This window comes from Nelumbo nucifera, chromosome 2 (assembly GCF_055504915.1).
Source record: "Nelumbo nucifera cultivar China Antique chromosome 2, China Antique-T2T, whole genome shotgun sequence".
In the NCBI taxonomy this organism is placed as follows: domain Eukaryota; kingdom Viridiplantae; phylum Streptophyta; class Magnoliopsida; order Proteales; family Nelumbonaceae; genus Nelumbo; species Nelumbo nucifera.
The window spans coordinates 73558597-73578240 of NC_142650.1; the positions used below are offsets into that span (position 1 = coordinate 73558597).

The 19644-nt window shown below is 39.9% G+C and overlaps 1 protein-coding gene across 2 annotated transcripts in view; it reads right to left on the reverse strand.

The window, feature by feature from the left end:
- The window catches only part of RIF10 (polyribonucleotide nucleotidyltransferase), a 133828-nt gene that overhangs the window by 59945 nt on the left and 54239 nt on the right, over nt 1-19644 (reverse strand). For both annotated transcript variants that reach the window (XM_088898679.1, XM_010268416.3), the window contains one exon: nt 4967-5230. In XM_088898679.1, coding sequence (XP_088754805.1) covers nt 4967-5230 — 264 coding nt within the window. The remainder of the gene's footprint in view (nt 1-4966; nt 5231-19644) is intronic.

Consider the following 19644-nt stretch of genomic DNA (forward strand, 5'->3'; position numbering starts at 1 on the left):
TGTACAGATGTGAGCAGTTCTTCCGCAACCAACGGACAGAGGACAGGGACAAGGTAGGCTTAGCCGCATTCCACATGACAGAGGAGGCACAACTCTGGTTTTATATATTGGAGCAGGAGGAACCTGGGCTCAGTTGGACCCAATTCAAATCCTACTGCCTTCTCAAATTCGGGCCCCCATTAACAAGCAATCCATTAGGCGAACTAATCAACCTCAAACAGATTGGAACTGTGGCTGAGTATCAACGTCAATTTCAAACCCTCCTTACAAGAGAATCTTCGGTACGACCAGACCAACAGGTTGACATGTTCACCGTAGGGTTAGCGGAAACCTTGAGGGTGGATGTGGAGATGCAAAATCCCCCCAATCTGGTTACTGCTATGAATTTGGCTCGCGCTTTTGAACACAAATTGCAACTCAACCGCGGAAGTATCAGTATAGAGCGGCCTCAAACAACATGGGCAGCCCCAAAACCACTCAGAATGGCTCCATCTTCAGCAGCCAACCAAGATTAGAAACCACAGACGAGCAACAATTCCAGATCAACATCCAGTGTGGGAAGCAGCGTTGTTGCACCCCCTATTAAGCGCTTGTCCAGGGCTGAGATGGCGGAACGCAGGGCGAGGGGACAGTGTTTAATTGTGATGAACTTTACTCAGCAGGGCACAAGTGCAAGAGACTTTTCTGCCTCCTGGTGGAACAAGAGGAAGATGAGGATGCACCCTCTTCATTGGAACCCGATCCAAGAGGGCAAAATCATTCCACCTATCCTGGATTCCTTTGACTGTGTTTCAAGACACCTATCCTGAATTCGAGCTTGAAGACAAGCTCTTGGTCCAAGAGGGGAGTACTATTGTGGATGCTTTAGTTGGAAAGGAATACAGCCGCAGACAATAGCAGTAATGGGCGTTAGATTCAGTGTTCCTATCTTATCTTATCTAGATTCCGTGTTCCTATCTTATCTCTTAGCTAGATTCAGTGTTCCTATCTTATCTCTTAGCTAGATTCAGTGTTCATTAATTAGGCAGTAGCATTATTATTTCCTAGGTCTTTTAGAAAGTTTCTTAATGTTTCTTTTTAGAAAGTTTCCTAATGTTTTTAGAAAGTCTCTTAATGTTTTTTAGAAAGTTCTTTTTTAGAAAGTTTCCTTAAGAAGGACTCTTGTAATTCCTATTTAAGGAGAAGATGTTATTCAATAAATCCATCCAGAATTTCAGTCAAGAAAGAGCAGAGGAGAGTTGGTGATCTCTTTAACAAATCACCATAAAGGCGTTAAAGATAGGTTCCTCGAAAAAAAGGGAGAAACAAGGGAAAACTAGAAGTTTTCCTTGTTAACCGACCTGTGACGAGATCCTATTCGCGGGCCCTTAACAGGAACAGATCCTTAAGGGGCAAATTTCCCACCCAAGTGTCTTCCTAGAAAAGAACCCGAGTCCTAGAGCAAGCATCATACCTTACAAAGCGTAGGAACTGTGGGAGGATGCCATGAATTGCCTTCCAAGGTGTTGCAAGAGTTGCCTATCTAGATACCCCTGCATCCCAACCATTTCAGGAACAACCATGGATACTTGACACCACTTCATGCCATAACCACTCCCTCTCTAAAGGCCATCTCCACAACCACTTACCTAGAACAACTACATTCTTAAAAGTAATATTCCCTAATCCTAATCCTCCTTCCTCCTTACTTCGACTAACTATCCCATCTAATCAAATGATCGTTCTTCTCTTGCCCCGGCTCCCACAAGAAGTCCCTCATCACCTTCTCTATCCTCTTAGCTTCCCTAGTAGGAATCTTAAAGACAGACAGAAAGTAAACTGGCAAATTAGCAAGTGTGGATTTAATCAAAGTCGCTCTACCCCCCACAAAGATATAATTCTTTTTCCAGCTTGCCAACTTCTTTCCAAACTTTTCCACAGCAGGGGTCCAAAAGCGGCTTTCCTTTGGGTTAGCTCCTAGGGATTCATTGTGAGTCTTGTGAGTTCTCAAAGCATTGTAAGAGCATTTATCCTTCAAGTAATAAAAGATAAACTATTCCTTTTAATATTTATTCACTCTAATGTGTGGGGGCCTTACCATGTGGGTATATAAATTTCATCCTGTTTATTGATGATTTTTCATGATATACTTGGATTTACCTTATCTCTCTCGGGCTTAAGTAGCTAAACTTGTGCAACAGCTCCATGAACACATACTCACTCAGTTTAATACCCGCATCAAAATATTTCGATCAGACAATGCTAAGGAATATTTTGGGAAAGACCTTACCTCCTATCTTGAGAAGTTTGGGGTTATTCATCAGAGCTCTTGTGCCCGACTACCCGCACTCCACAACAAAATAGAGTAGCGGAGAGGAAAAACAGACACATTGTGGAAGTTGCAAGGAGCATTATTTTTTCTACCCATGTTCTTGTGAGGTTTTGGGGTGATGCAGTTTTAACAGCTACCTACCTTATTAATTGCATGCCTTCTCGAGTCTTGGGATTAAAATCTCCTTTTGGAGTCCTCTTTCCTGATGTTGAGATTTTCTCCATTCTTCTGAGGGTCATTGGTTGCACTTGTTATGTCCACATTCCCAGTTCCAAAAGACACAAGTTTGACCTCAAGGCTTAGAAGTGTATCTTCCTTGGTTATGCCTCCACACATAAAGAGTATTGTTGTTTTGATCCCATTAGTGGCACCCGGTTTGTTTCCATGGATGTAACCTTTGCAGAGTTAGTTCCTTTCTATAGCTATCCTTCTTAGAGGGAGAAATCTCTCGAGTCGTTTTCTTCATCCCTTCCTTTGTCAACTCCAGTTGAATCTTGTTTCGAGCCCTCCACAATTACCCCCATTCCCGTGGAGGGATCCTCTCATTTGAAGTCTTCCATTCCTGCTCCTCTCCCTCCTCCTGTTAGTCCTCCAGTTATTTCCACTCATCCTATTCTCTAGAGGTGGTACCAGCAGCAAAGGCTAAGGCAAACACAGGTTGATCCCACACCTCCAATTGAATCTCAGGCACTCCCAATTACTAAAGAGAGGACATGTCCATCACCTCCTCCACTAGCACCCTCGTTTCCAAACCTTGACCTACCCATTGCTTTGAGAAAAGGTAAGAGGAAATATACAACTCATTGTATTTCCAAACACCTTTCCAAAGTTTGTTGTCCCCATCCTACTATGCCTTTCTAGCCTCCATTTTCTCTCAATCCATCCCAAAGTCTGTCTCAAAAGCCTTAGCCACACCAGATTGGAGGGATGCTATGAGTACTGAAATAGAAGCCCTTCATAAAAACAATATCTGGGATATTGTTGACTTGCCAGTTAGGAAGGAACCTAATGGGTGCAAGTGGGTTCTCACTATCAAATATCGTGCAGATTGGTCAATTGAGAGGTACAAGGCTCAGCTTGTTGCCAAGAGATATACCCAGGTATATGGGTTTTCACTATCAAGTATCGTGCAGATGGGTCTATGAAAACACTTGGACTCCTTTCTTCCCATATTGACCGTAAGTATCTTCCCTCTTGCATCTCCACATTGTCTTTCCTCTCTTCTTTTGGAAGTTGAAAAAGGGGGAATCAAAGAGGCTTTTCATATAGAAACTAATAAGCATTGAATGAAGAGTAAAGTTATTCCAGTGATTTTTGTATTATGAAATTGATAAGATGGTAAATGGGCCAAAGAGACACTCAAACAATCCATCCAACACTAAAATCCATATTGCAAGATGCCATCACAACTAGAAAGGAGTTCCAGTACAACAGCAAGAGTTGAGCATTGTTGATGGTGACATCATTGTCCATTCAGGTGACATCATCAGCTATACAGACAAGGACAAGCTGTATGGAGAAACATTAGATCCTGGAAGATCAGTATTTTAGAAGTTTCTTGTGCTGGTTTGATGCTCATGTGAAATCATTATAAGATTTTTTGACATTTTTTGCTACAAAAAATGGAAAAAATCGGAAAATTGCAGATCTGACTTATTTGCATTTATGGAAGAATAGGGATGCTTTTACTCGTGAAGTTTTACATATACCTTTTGTGATTGATAAGAACCACTTTCAAAACTTTCTGAGGCATTGGGAATATTTTGGATTTTTTGTATGGGACATATTTGCCCCAGGCTCTATGTTTCCTATTTCTGGTGCCTGAACTAGTGCAATCTCCTTGGCATTGATGATTAGGATATCAGATCACTAGATCCTTCTTATTTGGGTAGTTTTTTATTGCACTTTGTCTTACAGTTGAGATTTGTTGAGTATTTTTTCCTTTCCAGAATGATAGTGTGTCCAATCTGAGTACAATGGACTCCCCAATTGGTGGATTATCAATTTAGGAAAGGCTGTTGATGGTTCCATCCTTCCCATAACTACCACTCACCTTGATGGGAATAACTTTTGGAATTGGCACAGTTAATAATATACATTTGAGGCAAAGGGAAACAAGGGTATCCTACAAGAAATACTTCCATACCAGATGGAGAAGGTCTTGATGTTGAGAAGTGAGACCAGGAGGATTTAACAGTCATATCTTGATTGCTGAACTCTATGCAACCACAGATCAGTCATTTACTTGTATTTTTGGAGACTGTGGCATAGATCTAGGATAGGGTAACCAAGAATTATTCTCAGAGACATAACATTACAAGGATCTTATCACGACCTTCAGGTAGGAGAAATTGTGCATCCTAGCCTACTTTTCTACAGTCCAATGAATGTGGGAGAAATTACTACATCATGAGGTCCTTTCCTGGTTTCCTCTTTGAATCATTTGTTATCTTTGGAATGTGAGTTGTGTCAAATAATAGAAAGCAAGTGCACAGGATTATGATAATTCTAGATTAATAAGGAAGATCACATAATAACATTGTTTTTCTGTTTTGTTTAAGTAAATAAAGTATCTGAAAATCCTTTTAAATCATGACAATTTAGCCAAAGAACTGTTTGCTAAAACACAAGAAGATGAAGACAAGTTAGCCTTACCAAAGGGAGAGGCTTTCTTGAAACTGGAGTGATGTGAACATCACCTTCATCTACTTCTCCATCCACAACAACAACATCATCCTCCTCATCATCCTCGTATAAATCTGGTATTGTTTCAGCAGCCACAGAAAGTTCATCCTTGTTGACATACCCTTCTTCTGTAAGAATGGCCAATACTTTTTCTTCTAATGTTGACAGGGCCTTTCTTCTTGCTATCTTGCTTCTGATTTGTAATAATTTCCCCAATTCATCACCAGCAATTTCCTGTGAAGACAACAGATTCATATGCTACCAGGAGCAGAGGCAGAAATTTCCTGTAATTATTTTCTAGGGGAAAGAAATGTAATTGCAGGGAAGAAACAATGGAATTTTATTCACAAGATACAAAAATATCTTTAACATTTTGTCATAATAGAATTCATATAAAAGATGGATGAAATATTTTTGCTAGGCAATTTAGTTTATTGATTTAACTTCAATAATCATTAAAATGTCACATATGTACAATAATCTTTTTGCAAGTTTTGACATTTAAATACAATGCACATGTTAATAAAATTTAACAAAAAGTTATACCATAGAATCTAGAAATGCTTGTATAGATGGGAAAGAAAAAATAAAATAAAATCAATCTACCTTTGACAACAAACAACCTGTGGAAAAGACACGAGGAAAAAATCTCATAGCATAAACCAATCAAAATATATATTAAAAAAATCTAGAACCTAGACCAATGGAACTATAGCTATCACAGGTAGACATATGTAAAAGAAAATGTATATAGAAAATTTTGTATTAAATGACAATAAGCTTATTTCTTCTAAGACCAGGTTGGAACCATTGCTTCAAAGGAAAAGGGATGGGATTAGACAAGCAGTGTACTCTTTTACCCCTCTTCACAACTAATAATAAAAAATTTCTCCAGTCTCCACATACTTGCATAGAACAGGTAATCCGGGAATCAGTGATCTTTCCAAGGGATAGTAATGTCCCTTTTATTGGTCTACAGGTATTTTGCTTTGTAATACAAATAGATTATTATGTTAAAAAACAAAGTTCTCCATATTATTCAGATGGTAAGTAAACCACACAACTCAACAGAACCAAGAGCAAAGTCAACTTATGAGATAAAGAGGTCAACATAGAGCAGCAATATCCATTTATACCCATCCTTTCTTCAGAACTCATGCTCTAGTTAAACCCAAACCTCCACCTTCTTGGTCTACATACCCAATCCCATTCTACCCTTAGATATTTCAATACAATTGTTTCAACACTTTGGCCCTTGAATTTCAGTGATAAGATGAAAAAAGGAGAAAAAGAGAAGAGGAGAAAAAGGAGAGAAGAGAGAAGAGAATACAAGAACCACGATCTGGTCTAGAGAGAATGAATCCTCTCCCTAGCCGACCCAATCTTATATAGATATGATAAAAGTACAATGACTGATATACCCCTACTTTAGTGAGGGGACAATAACTTAAAGTAAGACAAAAACTGACAAAGCACAACTTAATAAGGGAAAAGACCATACTACCCCTGTTTGGTTGACTCTAACACTCCCTCTCAAGCTGAAGAGTATATGTCATATAGTCCCAGCTTGTTACATATGCAATGCATTCTTCCACAACTCAATCCTTTTGCAAACAAATCTGCCCATTGATTTCCTGAACTCACATGCTCTTTGCTTATCACTCCACTAAGGATCTTTTCTCTTACAAAATAAAAGTCAGCCTCTATGTGTTCACCCTCTCATGAAAAACTATATTAGTTGAGATGTGGACAGCAGCTTGATTATCACAATACAGTTTCATACGACTATTTATTGAGAGCCCGATCTCTTGTAGGAGGTTTTCAACCACACCAATTCACATGTTGTGTGTCATGGCCCTATATTCAACTTTTGCACTACTTCTTGCTACAACTGTTTATTTCTTACTCTTCCATGTAATCAGATTTCCTCCAAGGAACATACAATATCCCGTGGTTGACCTTCTATCAGACGACCTAGTGTGCCTTTCAAGTATCGCATAATTCTAAGAAAAATATCCCAATGAGGAACCCGTGGATTCTGCATAAATTGGATGACCACACTAACTACAAAAGAAGATACATAGTCGAGTAATAGTCAAGTAGTTCAGCCCAACCAGACGTCTATACCTTCCAGGATCATAAAACACATCACCTGCATCAATGCTCAATTTAACATTTGGCTCCAAGGGGCTTTCAGTCGGTTTAGCAACTAATAACCTTGTCTCCTCTAATAGGTCAAGAACATAATTCCTTTGCCACAAATTTATACCATGCTTTGACCTTGCAACTTCCATACCCAAGAAGTACTTCAATTTGTGGAGGCCCTTTGTTTGAAAATGATCTTGCAAAAAGGTTTTCAAGCTATCAATTCCCAACCTGTCATTGCTTGTTATAAAATATCCACATATACAACAAACAAAATCTTTCCAACATTAGGATCATAGCTAAACACTAAGTGATAAACTTGACACTGTTTCATACCAAATTCTTTTACAACTTCACTAAATTTCTCGAACCAAGCTCGAGGAGATTGTTTTAGTCCATAAATTGCCTTCTTGAGCCTATATACCTTCCCATCCTCCCCCTAAGCAACAAACCCAAGAGGTTGTTCCATGTAAACTTCTTCAACCAAGTCACCATGTAATAAGGCATTTTCAATGTCAAGTTGAATCAATGGCCAATCATACATAGTTGATAAAGATAATGAGAACATGCACTAAACCAATTTTAGCAACTGAAGAGAGGTTCTCCATGTAGTCCACCCCATACAACTATGAGTATCCCTTAACAACTAATCGGGCTTTCAATCTTTCCACTATACCACCTGCTAGATGCTTGACAATATACACCCACTTACATCCTACAACATGTTCACCAGGAGTAAGAGTTGTGAGTTCCCACATGTGATTGTGTGCAAGAGTAGAGAATTCTTCCTCCATTGCTTGGTGCCACTCTAGTGAGGTAAGAGCTTCTTGAACATCCTTTACGCAAAGCAATCGGAGTTAGAGGAGGAGCTAGTGTTCGTCTATGAGTATACACTTTCCTGATTAGTGGCCACTCAGTATGAATCTGCACTGGAGGAGGTGAAGACTCAGCTGCAACTAGAACAATAGGGATGACATCATCAGCTAGAATCAAGGTTTTTAAAACCAACCTAGAGAACAAACCGGTTAGGGGTCCAGTTCCCGGGTCGAATGGTCCAACCATTCGAATCAAAAAGTTGGCCCGTTCTGACAAAAAATTAAAAAAATTAAAATATAAAAAATAGTTAAAACCGTTGAACGGTTTGAACGGTTCAACCACCCGGGTCAGCGGTTTGCTAACCAAATCAACATTTTTTGGCCAAAATCCGGTTTTGGCAAAAAAACGGATTTGAAAGAGGAACAACCGTGACTGGTTCTGAAAACCATGACTAGAATTGCAAGAGGAACAACCGGAGGAGAAAAAGAAACAACAACACTACCAAAAAAAGGAATTGGCTTAAAGAAAGTAACATTAGGACACACAATTGATCATTGAGTAAGAGGATTATAGCACTTATAACCTTTTTGGGTCCTAGAATAGCCAAGAAAGACACTTTGTAGCCTGAGCATCCAACTTGTCCAATCTAGGACCTAGTTTCTGAACAAAACATACACAACCAAAGATTCAAGGAGTTAAAGGGAATGGAGACAAAGTGGGAAACTAAATTGAAAATGGAGAATGACCATCAAGAAAGAATGAAGGCATTCGTTTAATGAAAAAACAAGCAATAAGTACAACATCACTCCAAAAACATTTGGGTACATTCATATGATGCAAAAGGGACCGAGGGCTCAAGTAAATGCTAGTATTTTCTTTCAGCCACTCCATTGTGTTGTGGAGTGTATGTGTAAGAAGTTTGATGGATAATATCATGATGCTCCAAATACTACTGAAACAAGTAAGAAAGTACTCTTTGCCATTATCAAAACAAAGAACTTTTATTGGAACACCAAACTAAATCTGAATTTTAGCATGGTACTTTTGAAAAAATAGAGAATAATTCACTTCTTTCTTTCATAAGATAAATCCATGATATTCTTGAATAGTCATCGGCAAAAAATTACAAAATACTTGTAACCATTATAGGACACAATTGTATTCGGACCCCAAACATCTGAATAAACTAAAGCAAAAGGACTCATTACATGATTATCGACTCTAGGACTAAAGGAAACCTGATGGTGTTCCCCATACTGACACGACTCACAATGTAGTGATGACACACGACTCAATGATAGAACAAGTAGTTTAAGAGCTTTAAGAGATGGATGACCAAGCCTACAATCCCATTGGAAGAGGAGTAAGACTGAAGTGCTACTATAGGACTGCCATCATCAAGACAATACAATCCACCAGTCTCATGCCCTCCACCAATCTTCTTCTCCATTTTGAGATCCTGAAAAACACAAGAAGATGGGTAAAAACTGATGGAACAATTGAGGGATTTGGTTAGCTTACTCACAGACATAAGATTAAAAGGAAACTTAGGCACATATACAACAAAAGATAAGGATAAAGATGCAGCGTCAACATTACCAACACCACAAATGGGAGAAGTGGAACCATTGGCTAAAGTAACAGTGTGTGAGGTGGGGAACTAAAAGAGGGAAGAAAACACACCAAGAGTCCCAATCATATGGCCAGAGGCTCCAAAATCAATAATCCAAGGGGGGAGGGTTAGATGTAAGATAAGCCATTCCTGAGTGACCAAGAGTAGTTGTGTTTTGTTGGGATCTAACTTGGAGAAACCTCTCATATTCATCATAGGGAAAACTCATCATCTCTTTCCCATGAATAGTTGTAGCAAATTTCTGATCAACTTGCTGATTTTCACCCACTTCACCACCACTTGTTACAGCATGATTGGCCCACAATAAGTGCACTACTTGGGACCAGTGCCTTGTCCTCTACCACGGTCTCCCCCTGAATCTCGACCACCACAGCTTCCACCACCTTGGCTAAACATGGGACCACCACGGCTGAGTTGAGATTTTCTGTCAACAAAACACATTCCAACCCTCTACCAACTTGATCTAATACTACACATCTCACTAAGAGACTAGGACACACCATAAAAGTGGGACCCACTATATATGAGATGTGCGGTATAAGATCATGTTGGTAGAGGGTTGGAATGTAGTTTGTTGGCAGGTGATCCAGACTCACCATGACCACCACCTCGATTTCCACGGCCTCCCCCTCTTGCTACAGTAAATTCGGATCTATCAAAAGTAGTAGTGTTTTTTGTAGGTCCAAGTGAAATCCTATGGAGTCGAGCAAATACTCCTCGAGAGATGGAAGAGTAGAACCCCTTAGTATTTGTGCTCTAACTGGTTCATATTCTAACTCCAAACCCACCAAAAATCTAGTCATATCAAGTTGTTCCCTCTAATGTTGTTGAATTTTAACATCTAGAGTTAGGGGATGGTAAACATTGAGTTCATTCCTGAGATTTCTCATACTAGCATAGTATTCTTTAAGACTTTGATTTCCTTGTAATAAATTGAAATATTCTTGGTAGAGTTGGCATACCCTTGTAGTATTATCCTGACCTGAGTAGAGTTCCTTAGCATGATTCCATATCTCCTTGGTTGTATCAATAAACATAAAATTTACACCTATTTTGGTTTTCATACTATTCCACAACCATGTCATAATATGAGCATCTTCTTGCTCCCACTCACTATACCCTAGAGATTCAGTTGAGGGTTTCTTATCCCTCGCATGTTTCACCTTTTTCTTAGCTTTAAGGAAAACCTCCATCGATTTAGCCCATGGCACATAATTCTCACCATTAAGTTTGATTGATGTCATTTTCACACTTGGAAAATCATGGATTATCATCACATTTGATTTCTGATCACCACTAGTCTCTCCTATTGTTGCCACAATGTTGTCTACTCAAAGCAATTAACACCACCACTATATTTTACTACCAACTCACAGGAACTAATTGTCACACACAAAGGAAGTATTACATGGGCATTACAGCATTCCACTCACCTCTTAACAGCACTTTCCAACCCACATAGCAAGGAGAGACATGCAGGAACCGCACCTGGAATACATTCAGCAACTTTCACCACAACAGATTTCAGCCACTGTTTCAGTCAGAACTAGTACTGTCATCCAGCCAAGAAAAAAGGCCCTCTTGATTACCCAAATGAGGGTTCAGACCATCACACACCACCACTCAATCACTAGGGCTGTCACTCATCATGAAAAGAAAAAGAGGGGGGGGGGAGGGGGGGGGAGGAGAAAAAAACTGCAGCTGTGACTTCTCTTTTATTGCTCTGATATCATGTTTGAACACTTCGGCCCTTGAGTTTCAGTGATAAGCTGAAAGAAGAAGAGAGAAAGGAAAGAAAGAAGAGACTATGAGAACCATGATCTGGCCTAGAGAGAATGAACCTTCTCCCTAGCCGAGCTATGATAAATAAAAGTGCAATGGCTGAGATAGCCCTACTTAAGTGTGGGGACAGTTACTTAAAGTAAGACAAAACTGAGTGTAAGGAGAGAAGAGATTGAGGGTATGGACAATTGCATTAGAAGAAATAAATAGGGCTAAAACAAAATGCAATGTAAATTTAATGACAATAGGAGAGTAAGGAGAGATTGAGGATGTTGCCCATAGAATTAAAGCAGGACAGGCAAAATGGATGGGTGCATCCAGAGTCCTATGTGATAGGTGAAAACCACTTCGGCTAAAGGGAAAATTCTATAAAGCAGTTGTAAGGCCAGATATGCTTTATGGAGCAATGTGTTGGGCAGTGAAGAAACAGAATGTCCAAAAAAACAAGTGTGGCAGAAATGCAAATGCTTAGAAGGGTTAGTGGTAAAACTAGAAAGGAAAGTGTTAGAAATGAAGTAGACTGCAATAGTTTTTCCACCTCTTAATTTGTAATTTTCCTTTTTGATTATTGAAATTTCTTTTTACTCTTAAAAAAAATGATACCATCCTGTTTTGTGCAGGAGATGAAGCCAAGCAGGCTAGTAATTTGAAGTTGGTGATCAATCAATTTGAACTTTAAAGTCAATTTTTATAAGAGCTATGTGGTAGAAATTAATATGAGTGATAGGAAAGTGGAAGATATGGCTCATATGTTGGGTTGTGAGGTCTCTCAATGGCAGTTGAGTTACTTGGGTCTACCCAGTAATCATTCATGGAGAGAGAGAGACAAGAGAGAGAAAGAGAAGAAGAGGAAGATATGAGTGAGAGGAAAAGAAAACCTTATTCTGGCTGCCGCCAGTTCATTATTTATATTAACTTAATATAAAAAGAATGGAAATTACAAGTATGCCCCTGGCGGAACTCCCTAAAAACAAACTAATAACAAAGAAAGAAAATAACTAACTGACAACATCTTAAGACGACAACCCACTAACAGCAACTATAAAATAACAATTAAATAATCCTCACAACACTCCCCCTCAAGTTGGGCTGAATATTTCTATCATGCCCAGCTTGTCACATAACTCATTGTGCCGCGAGTATGGAAGCCCTTTTGTGAGGACATCAGCGAGTTGTTCCTTGGAGTTGACATAAGGGATGCAGATTTCCCTTTTTTCCAATTTTTCCCTTATGAAGTGTTTGTCCACCTCAATGTGCTTGGTCCTCTCATGTAGGACAGGGTTGCTGGTGATGTTTATGGCTGCCTTGTTGTCACAGTAAAGAAACATAGAATTATGAACAACAACTCCAAGCTCCCCTAGAAGATTTTTTAGCCAAAGGACTTCAGCTACCCCATGTGCCATAGCTCTATATTCAGCTTCAGCACTTGACCTTACTACCACACTTTGTTTCTTGCTTTTCCAGGTCACTAGGTTTCCTCCCACAAATGTGCAATACCCACTCGTGGACTTTCTGTCATCCACAGCACTTGCCCAATCAGCATCTGTAAAGACTTCCACCTTTAGGTGATTATGTTTACTGAATAGTAGACCTGTTCCGGGATACTTTTTCAAGTATCTAAGAAGTCTCTCTGCTGCCTCCATGTGTGGTTTCTTAGGAGAGTGCATGAATTGGCTTAGAACCCCAACTGAATAGGCAATGTCTGGACGGGACATGGACAAATAAATCAGCTTTCCCACTAACCTTTGGAACTGTTTCACATCTTTCAGAGGTTCACCATCACAATCACCCAACTTGTGGTCAACATCCATGGGAGTATTTGCTGGCCTTGCACCTAATTTGACTGTGTCCTGTAATAGATCAAGAGTGTATTTCCTTTGAGAAATGAAGACACCCTTTTCTGAGCGGGCGAATTCAATTCCAAGGAAATACTTCAAGGGACCTAAATCTTTCACTTCAAATTTAGATGCAAGGAATTGTTTCAATTTTTGCATTTCTGAACTCCAACTTCATGTCATGATGATATCATCCACCTGCTGAACTGCCATGTGAAACTTACTGAACCAAGCTCTGGGAGATTGTTTTAAACCATAAAGAGACTTTCTTATCTTGCACACATTATTTTCACTTCCCTTGGCACAGAATCCAGAGGGTTGAACCATGTATACTTCCTCCTCTAAGTCACCATTCAAAAAAACATTCTTTATGTTCAGTTGATGCAATTCCCAATCAAAATTAGCAGCTAATGACAGGAGAACCCTAATTGAGTTCATCTTAGCTATTGGAGCAAAAGTCTCATCATAGTCAACCCCGAACACTTGAGTGTACCCTTTGGCTACTAATCTTGCTTTGTACCTTTCAACTGTTCCGTCCGCCTTGTGTTTAACTGTAAACACCCACTTACACCCCACGGGGTCTTTCCCCTTTGGAAGATCCATCAATTCCCAAGTTTGATTTTTATGAAGAACATTAATCTCCTCCTTCATGGCATCTGTCCATTCGGGGCATTTTAAGGCTTCTGCAACATTTCTGGGAACAGGGATGCAATCAACTACGGATAAAAAGGCTCGGTATGAGGGGGAAATGTGATCATAGGAGACAAACTGGGTAATGGGGTGTTTGGTAGTGCATGACCTGACTCCCTTTCTTTGAGCAATAGGAATGTCAAGGTCATCCACAGTAGGAGTGGGGGTATCAATAGGTGCAGCAGGGATTGGACTTACCTCCTAGGAGTCTAACAGTGTCGGTTGCTCAATGTTTGGCTGCTCCACATCTCTATCACATTGCTGATCTCTACGACGTGTACGTTGGAAGACACGAAAGGGAGCAAGGTCTGGAATAGAAGGAAGAGAGACTTAGCGGACCTGAACCTGCTTCTCCTCTTCCACACTACTATTCTCCCCCTAAGGAGAAGCAGGGAAGAATGGCTCAGACTCAAAGAATGACACATCCATAGACACAAAAAACTTATGACTAACGGGATCAAAGCATCGATACCCTTTTTGAGATGAGGGATACCCCAGAAAGATACAAGGAATGGACCGAGGGTCTAACTTAACTCGAGACAGAGACAAATCATGGACAAAGGCACGACAACCAAAAACTCTCATGGGAATGGAAAATAAAGGGGATTGAGGGAACAACAACTGATGAGGGACCATGCAATTCAACACTTTGGAGGGCATGCGATTGATGACATAAGCAGCTGCAAGTATAACATCCATCCAAAACCTTTTTGGAACATTCATGTGTAACATCATCCCGCGAGCTACCTCAAGGAGGTGTCTGTTTTTTCTTTCTGCAATACCATTTTGTTGTGGTGTTCTGGCGCATGAGCTCCTATGAATGGATCCATGGGAGGCAAAGAACTCATTGAGCTCACCATGGAAGTATTATTTTGCATTGTCGGATTAGAAGATCTGTATTTCAACATGGAATTAATGACATAAGCAGCTGCAAGTATAGCATCCATCCAAAACCTTTTTGGAACATTCATGTGTAACACCATCCCACGAGCTATCTCAAGGAGGTGTCTATTTTTTCTTTCTGCAATACCATTTTGTTGTGGTGTTCTGGCACATGAGCTCCTATGAATAGATCCGTGGGAGGCAAAGAACTCATTGAGCTCACCATGAAAGTATTCTTTTGCATTGTCGGATTAGAAGATCTGTATTTCAACATGGAATTGCGTAAATGACATCCTCTGGAAATCTTTCACAATCTTTGGAACTTCGTCTCTACTACGCATAGGGAATACCCATGTATAGCGAGAGTAGTCATCGATCAATGTGATAAAGTACTTATATCCGCCCTCAGAGATTACAGTAGTAGGCCCCCATACATCAGAATACACAACATGAAAAGGAACACTTGAACTTTTATTATTTGAGTGAAAAGTTGTTCTACATTGTTTGCTCAACTGACACGTTTGACACTGGAACTCTAACACTGAACATGACTTAAATAAAACCGGAAACAAAGACTTTACTATTTCAAAAGAAACATGACCTAACCGACTATGTCACAAAAAAAATTAACTCTTATTTGACCGACTATGTGACTTTGAGGATGACACCGAGAGACCAGCTTCGTTGTCGAGAATGTAGAGACCATCCACTAGGCTCCCTCTACCAATCGTCCTCCCAGAAGTTAGGTCCTGAAAAACACATGAGCTAGGAAAAAAGGTTACACTACAATTTAAAGAGCTTGTGATACTACTAATTGAAAGCAAATTTATAGGAAGTTGAGGGACATGCAATATACAATTCAGGTTAATGCCATGAGAAGAGATATTGATCCTTGGCCTGCAATGGAGGAGAATGAGCCATTTGCAAGCCTCACTTTATCCCTTCCTGACTAAAGGCTATAAGTCTGAAACAAGTTCAGCTTACCGGTCATGTGGTTAGAGGTCAATGATCCAAGGAGAACCAGTGGGAGTGACATGGAATGCAGAAGCCGTATTACCTGATGTAGATGCAAATGAAGTAAGAGTACCAGTGACTGAGCTATTCATCTTCTTCTGACCTTGCCCTTTACCCTATTCTTGGTTCTTCACTGCCCACTTGGGTTTCAATGTCCCAACATGTGTCACGTGTATGTCGTGAGTGCCGACAGTGGGTACAAAACAACTTGTCTTTATCGTCAGCCTTCTTGGTGTCACTTTTCTTCCCCATGTTGTTATTACTCATTGCAGCCAAAGCAACTTGTTGCTCCCCTTCGGCTGTAACCATCACACTCAACCTACTTTCTTCCGATTGAACAAGGGAGTATACCTCGTGAACCGACGACAACTCTTTGCTTCCTAGGATCTGAACTCTCAAGGGTTCATAGGCAGGGTTTAGTCCCAACAAGAAGGCAAACACACACTGCTGAGAAACCAGCTTCCTGTAGGCCTTAGCATCGTCATCATGTTTCCACTCTATAGCCTGATAATGATCCAATTCTTTCCATATGGAAGTAAGGGCTGAATAATAGGAAGACAAACTATGATTTCCCTGTTTACAGGTTGAGGATTCAGCTTGCAACTGGTAAACCTTGGCATAATGCCTTTGCTCAGAATAGGTAGTTTTGGTCTGTTCCCAGATCTCACTAGTAGTGTCTGCCCACATAAAGTTCTTCACATCAGGTTCCATGGCTGCAAAGAGCCAAGACATCACCATACTGTTTTCTTGGTCCCACCTATCATGTTCAATTGTCTCACTCTTGGGTTCTTTCACCCTTTCATTTATGTAACCAGCTTTTCCCCTTGCCATTGCATAAAGTTCTACGCTTTTAGCCCACTCCAGGTAGTTTAGACCATTTAAAGGAGTAATGGGCATGGGAAACATCATGTTTTCACCTCCCATACCAGCTGTGCTACGGGTCGGTGTAACCCCCAATGAAGTTGAATCATAGTTTTCCATAAGAGTATTGCTGAAATCAGTCCAAATCCCACACAACTACACAACAGCCACAAACAAAATACCAACCCTCAAGAAATTTACTTTTGGAATGTGGAAAAGAAAACAAAAAACTGCTGAAATCAATTCTGTGATGGTTCGGTCATTAAACCAACCCGGTAATCAATCCAACACCAGCCAAGGCAGACATTAGAATAGTATACTATCAGTCCGACTACAGCCCATACAGTCTATCAATCCAGCATCCAAACGAATGTATAGAACCAAGGAATAAGGCCTTCACACCATTATCCAAAAACAAAAAACAAGAACACATACCCTGTCCAGCACCTATACAAAGGTGCCAACCAGAAACTGACTTCACAGCATCGAACAGAGAAGAAAGGGAATCTCTATCTGCATCGCCCTTCTTCGACTAGGGTTTCCTTGATATTACGACCAAGGAAGAACCCAAAGGAAGAGCCGCAAGTAGTCTGCTAGGGTTTCTCTATCTTCCACGTCCAAGAAATCAAAGAAGGAAAAGAGGACGAAGAAGGTTCAAATAGGAGAGACCGAAATTCTTTTATAGCCCAGAACCTGGCTCGGATACCATGTAATCATTCATGGAGAGAGAGAGACGAGAGAGAAAGAGAAGAAGAGGAAGATATGATTGAGAGGAAAAGAAAACCTTATTCTAGCTGCCGCCAGTTCATTATTTATATTAACTTAGTATAAAAAGAATGGAAATTACAAGTATGCCCCTGGTGGCACTCCCTAGAAACAAACTAATAAGAAAGAAAGAAAATAACTAACTGATAGCATCTTAAGAGGGCAACCCACTAACAGCAACTATAAAATAACAATTAAATAATCCTCACAACATACCCCTAGGGGATGATCCGAATAAGAGCAACTTTCAGAATCTGGTGATTGACAGGTTCACAAAGAGACCAACTTCATGCAAGAAGAATTCCCTTTCCTTGGGAGGAGGGACAACATTGATTAAATCTATGTTGGCTACTTTACCTGTTTATTTCTTGTCAGTGTTTAAGATTCCTGAGGGAGTGTGTAGGAGCTTGGAAAAGCTAATGAGGATTTTCTATGGGAACCAGGGGAGAAGAGGAGAGATCACAGAGTTAGTTGGGAGGTGGTTACTAACGATAAGAGTGTTGGTGGGTTAGGATTAGGAAATTTACAGAAGAAGAATAAGGCTTTTTTGGGTAAATGGTTATGGAGAATGACAGTGGATAGGCATAAATTGTGGGATAAAGTGATTCTAAGTATCCATGTGCAAGCGATTCTAGGATGGGATGCGGGAGTATCAGCTAGGGCCACAAGAGCTTCTCCTTGAAAATCTATTCACATCATTCTAGTGTCCTTCCTTCCTTTTATCATGTATGATCTTTGCTCTGGAAATCTTGTGAAATTTTGGGAGCATGTTTGGGTGGAGGATTTATCTTTGACAGAACAATTTCCATCCATATTTTCCCTCTCTAGCTTTAAAAATGATCATGTCTCGACCTTTCTGGTTCATTCCAATTTGAGCTCTGTATTTGACTAGAATCTGGGTCTTAGAAGGGCACTTAGAGATTCTGAATTGAATAGTGACTTTGCTTTGACTAAAGTCTTGGAAGGGTGGTGTTAGACTTCCTATGCTTTCTTCTTTAGAGAGTTAATGCATCCTTCATCTGACCATGGGGAACCTTTCCCAATTAAAGAAGTTTGGGGTTTTCCAACCCCACCTAGGATTGGAGCATTTTTTTGTTGGGTAGCTTTCCTGGAGAAATGTAACACCTGTGATTTGCTCCAAAGAAAAAGACCCAATTGGTGTTTATCCCCGAATTGGTGCATCCTTTGTAAAGATAATGGTGAAAGTTGCTATCACTTATTCATCTCCTACACCTTTGTCTCAGTGATTTGGAATTGGTTTCTCTCTATTTGGTTGTAGGTGGGCCCCTCCACCAAATGTACAGAGTGTGTTTGCTCCCCTTTCAGCTAGACTTTAAAGAAAAGAAATGGAATACTGGAGAAATATGTAAGAACAGCTGTTTGTTGAACAGTTTGGGAAGAAATGAAATCAAAGAATTTTCTCTGAAAAAAATAAGAAGGATGTCATTATTGATGCAATAACTGTTAGGGTGATCCATTGGGTCAAGATTATGAAACTCTCTGAAGGTTTTTCAGCAGGAAATATTATCAAGAATTGGAAAGAAGTGGCTTATTCAGCTCCCATTAAATCTGTAACTATTCCACTTTGGTCCCCTCCAGCTGTTGGGTTCACAAAACTGAATTTTGATGGAAGCAGTGAAGGCAACTCTAGACCTTCAGGTATAGGAGGAGACATTAGGGATGAGGAAGAAAAAAATCTTGGTATGTTTTCCGGTCCCATTGGAGTAGGGGTTTCCTTAAGAGCAGAGGTTTTGGCAGTTTTGGAAGTGAGAAAGAGAGAGAAGGAATCAAATATCAGAAAATTGGTTGTAGAAGGTGACTCAACATTGGCCATTGGATGGCTTCAAAAGGAAGAGAATAGGTTCTGGAAGTTTTCAAATGAGAAAAGATGTTTAAATGGAAGACCCAGGACATGGAAATTAAGCTTCAGTTGATCAAGAGAAGTGCAAACTTTCTTTCGGATGCACTTGCCATCCAAGGGGTGGGAAGAGCTAATCTTTTATGGGCAATATTGTAATATAAGTTCTATTCTTGGGGAGGGTTAAGAGATTTTACTCCTCCCCTTGCTCTGTTGTATTAGCTCCTCTTTATTTAGTTTTAATAAAATTTCAATTGATTATCAAAAAAATGATTTGACTACACAAATCCTTATTCCCATCTTTAAAGTTCAAGTTTGTTTACAGGAAGATCAAATATGCTTCTGACTTTCATTCATAATTTTTTAG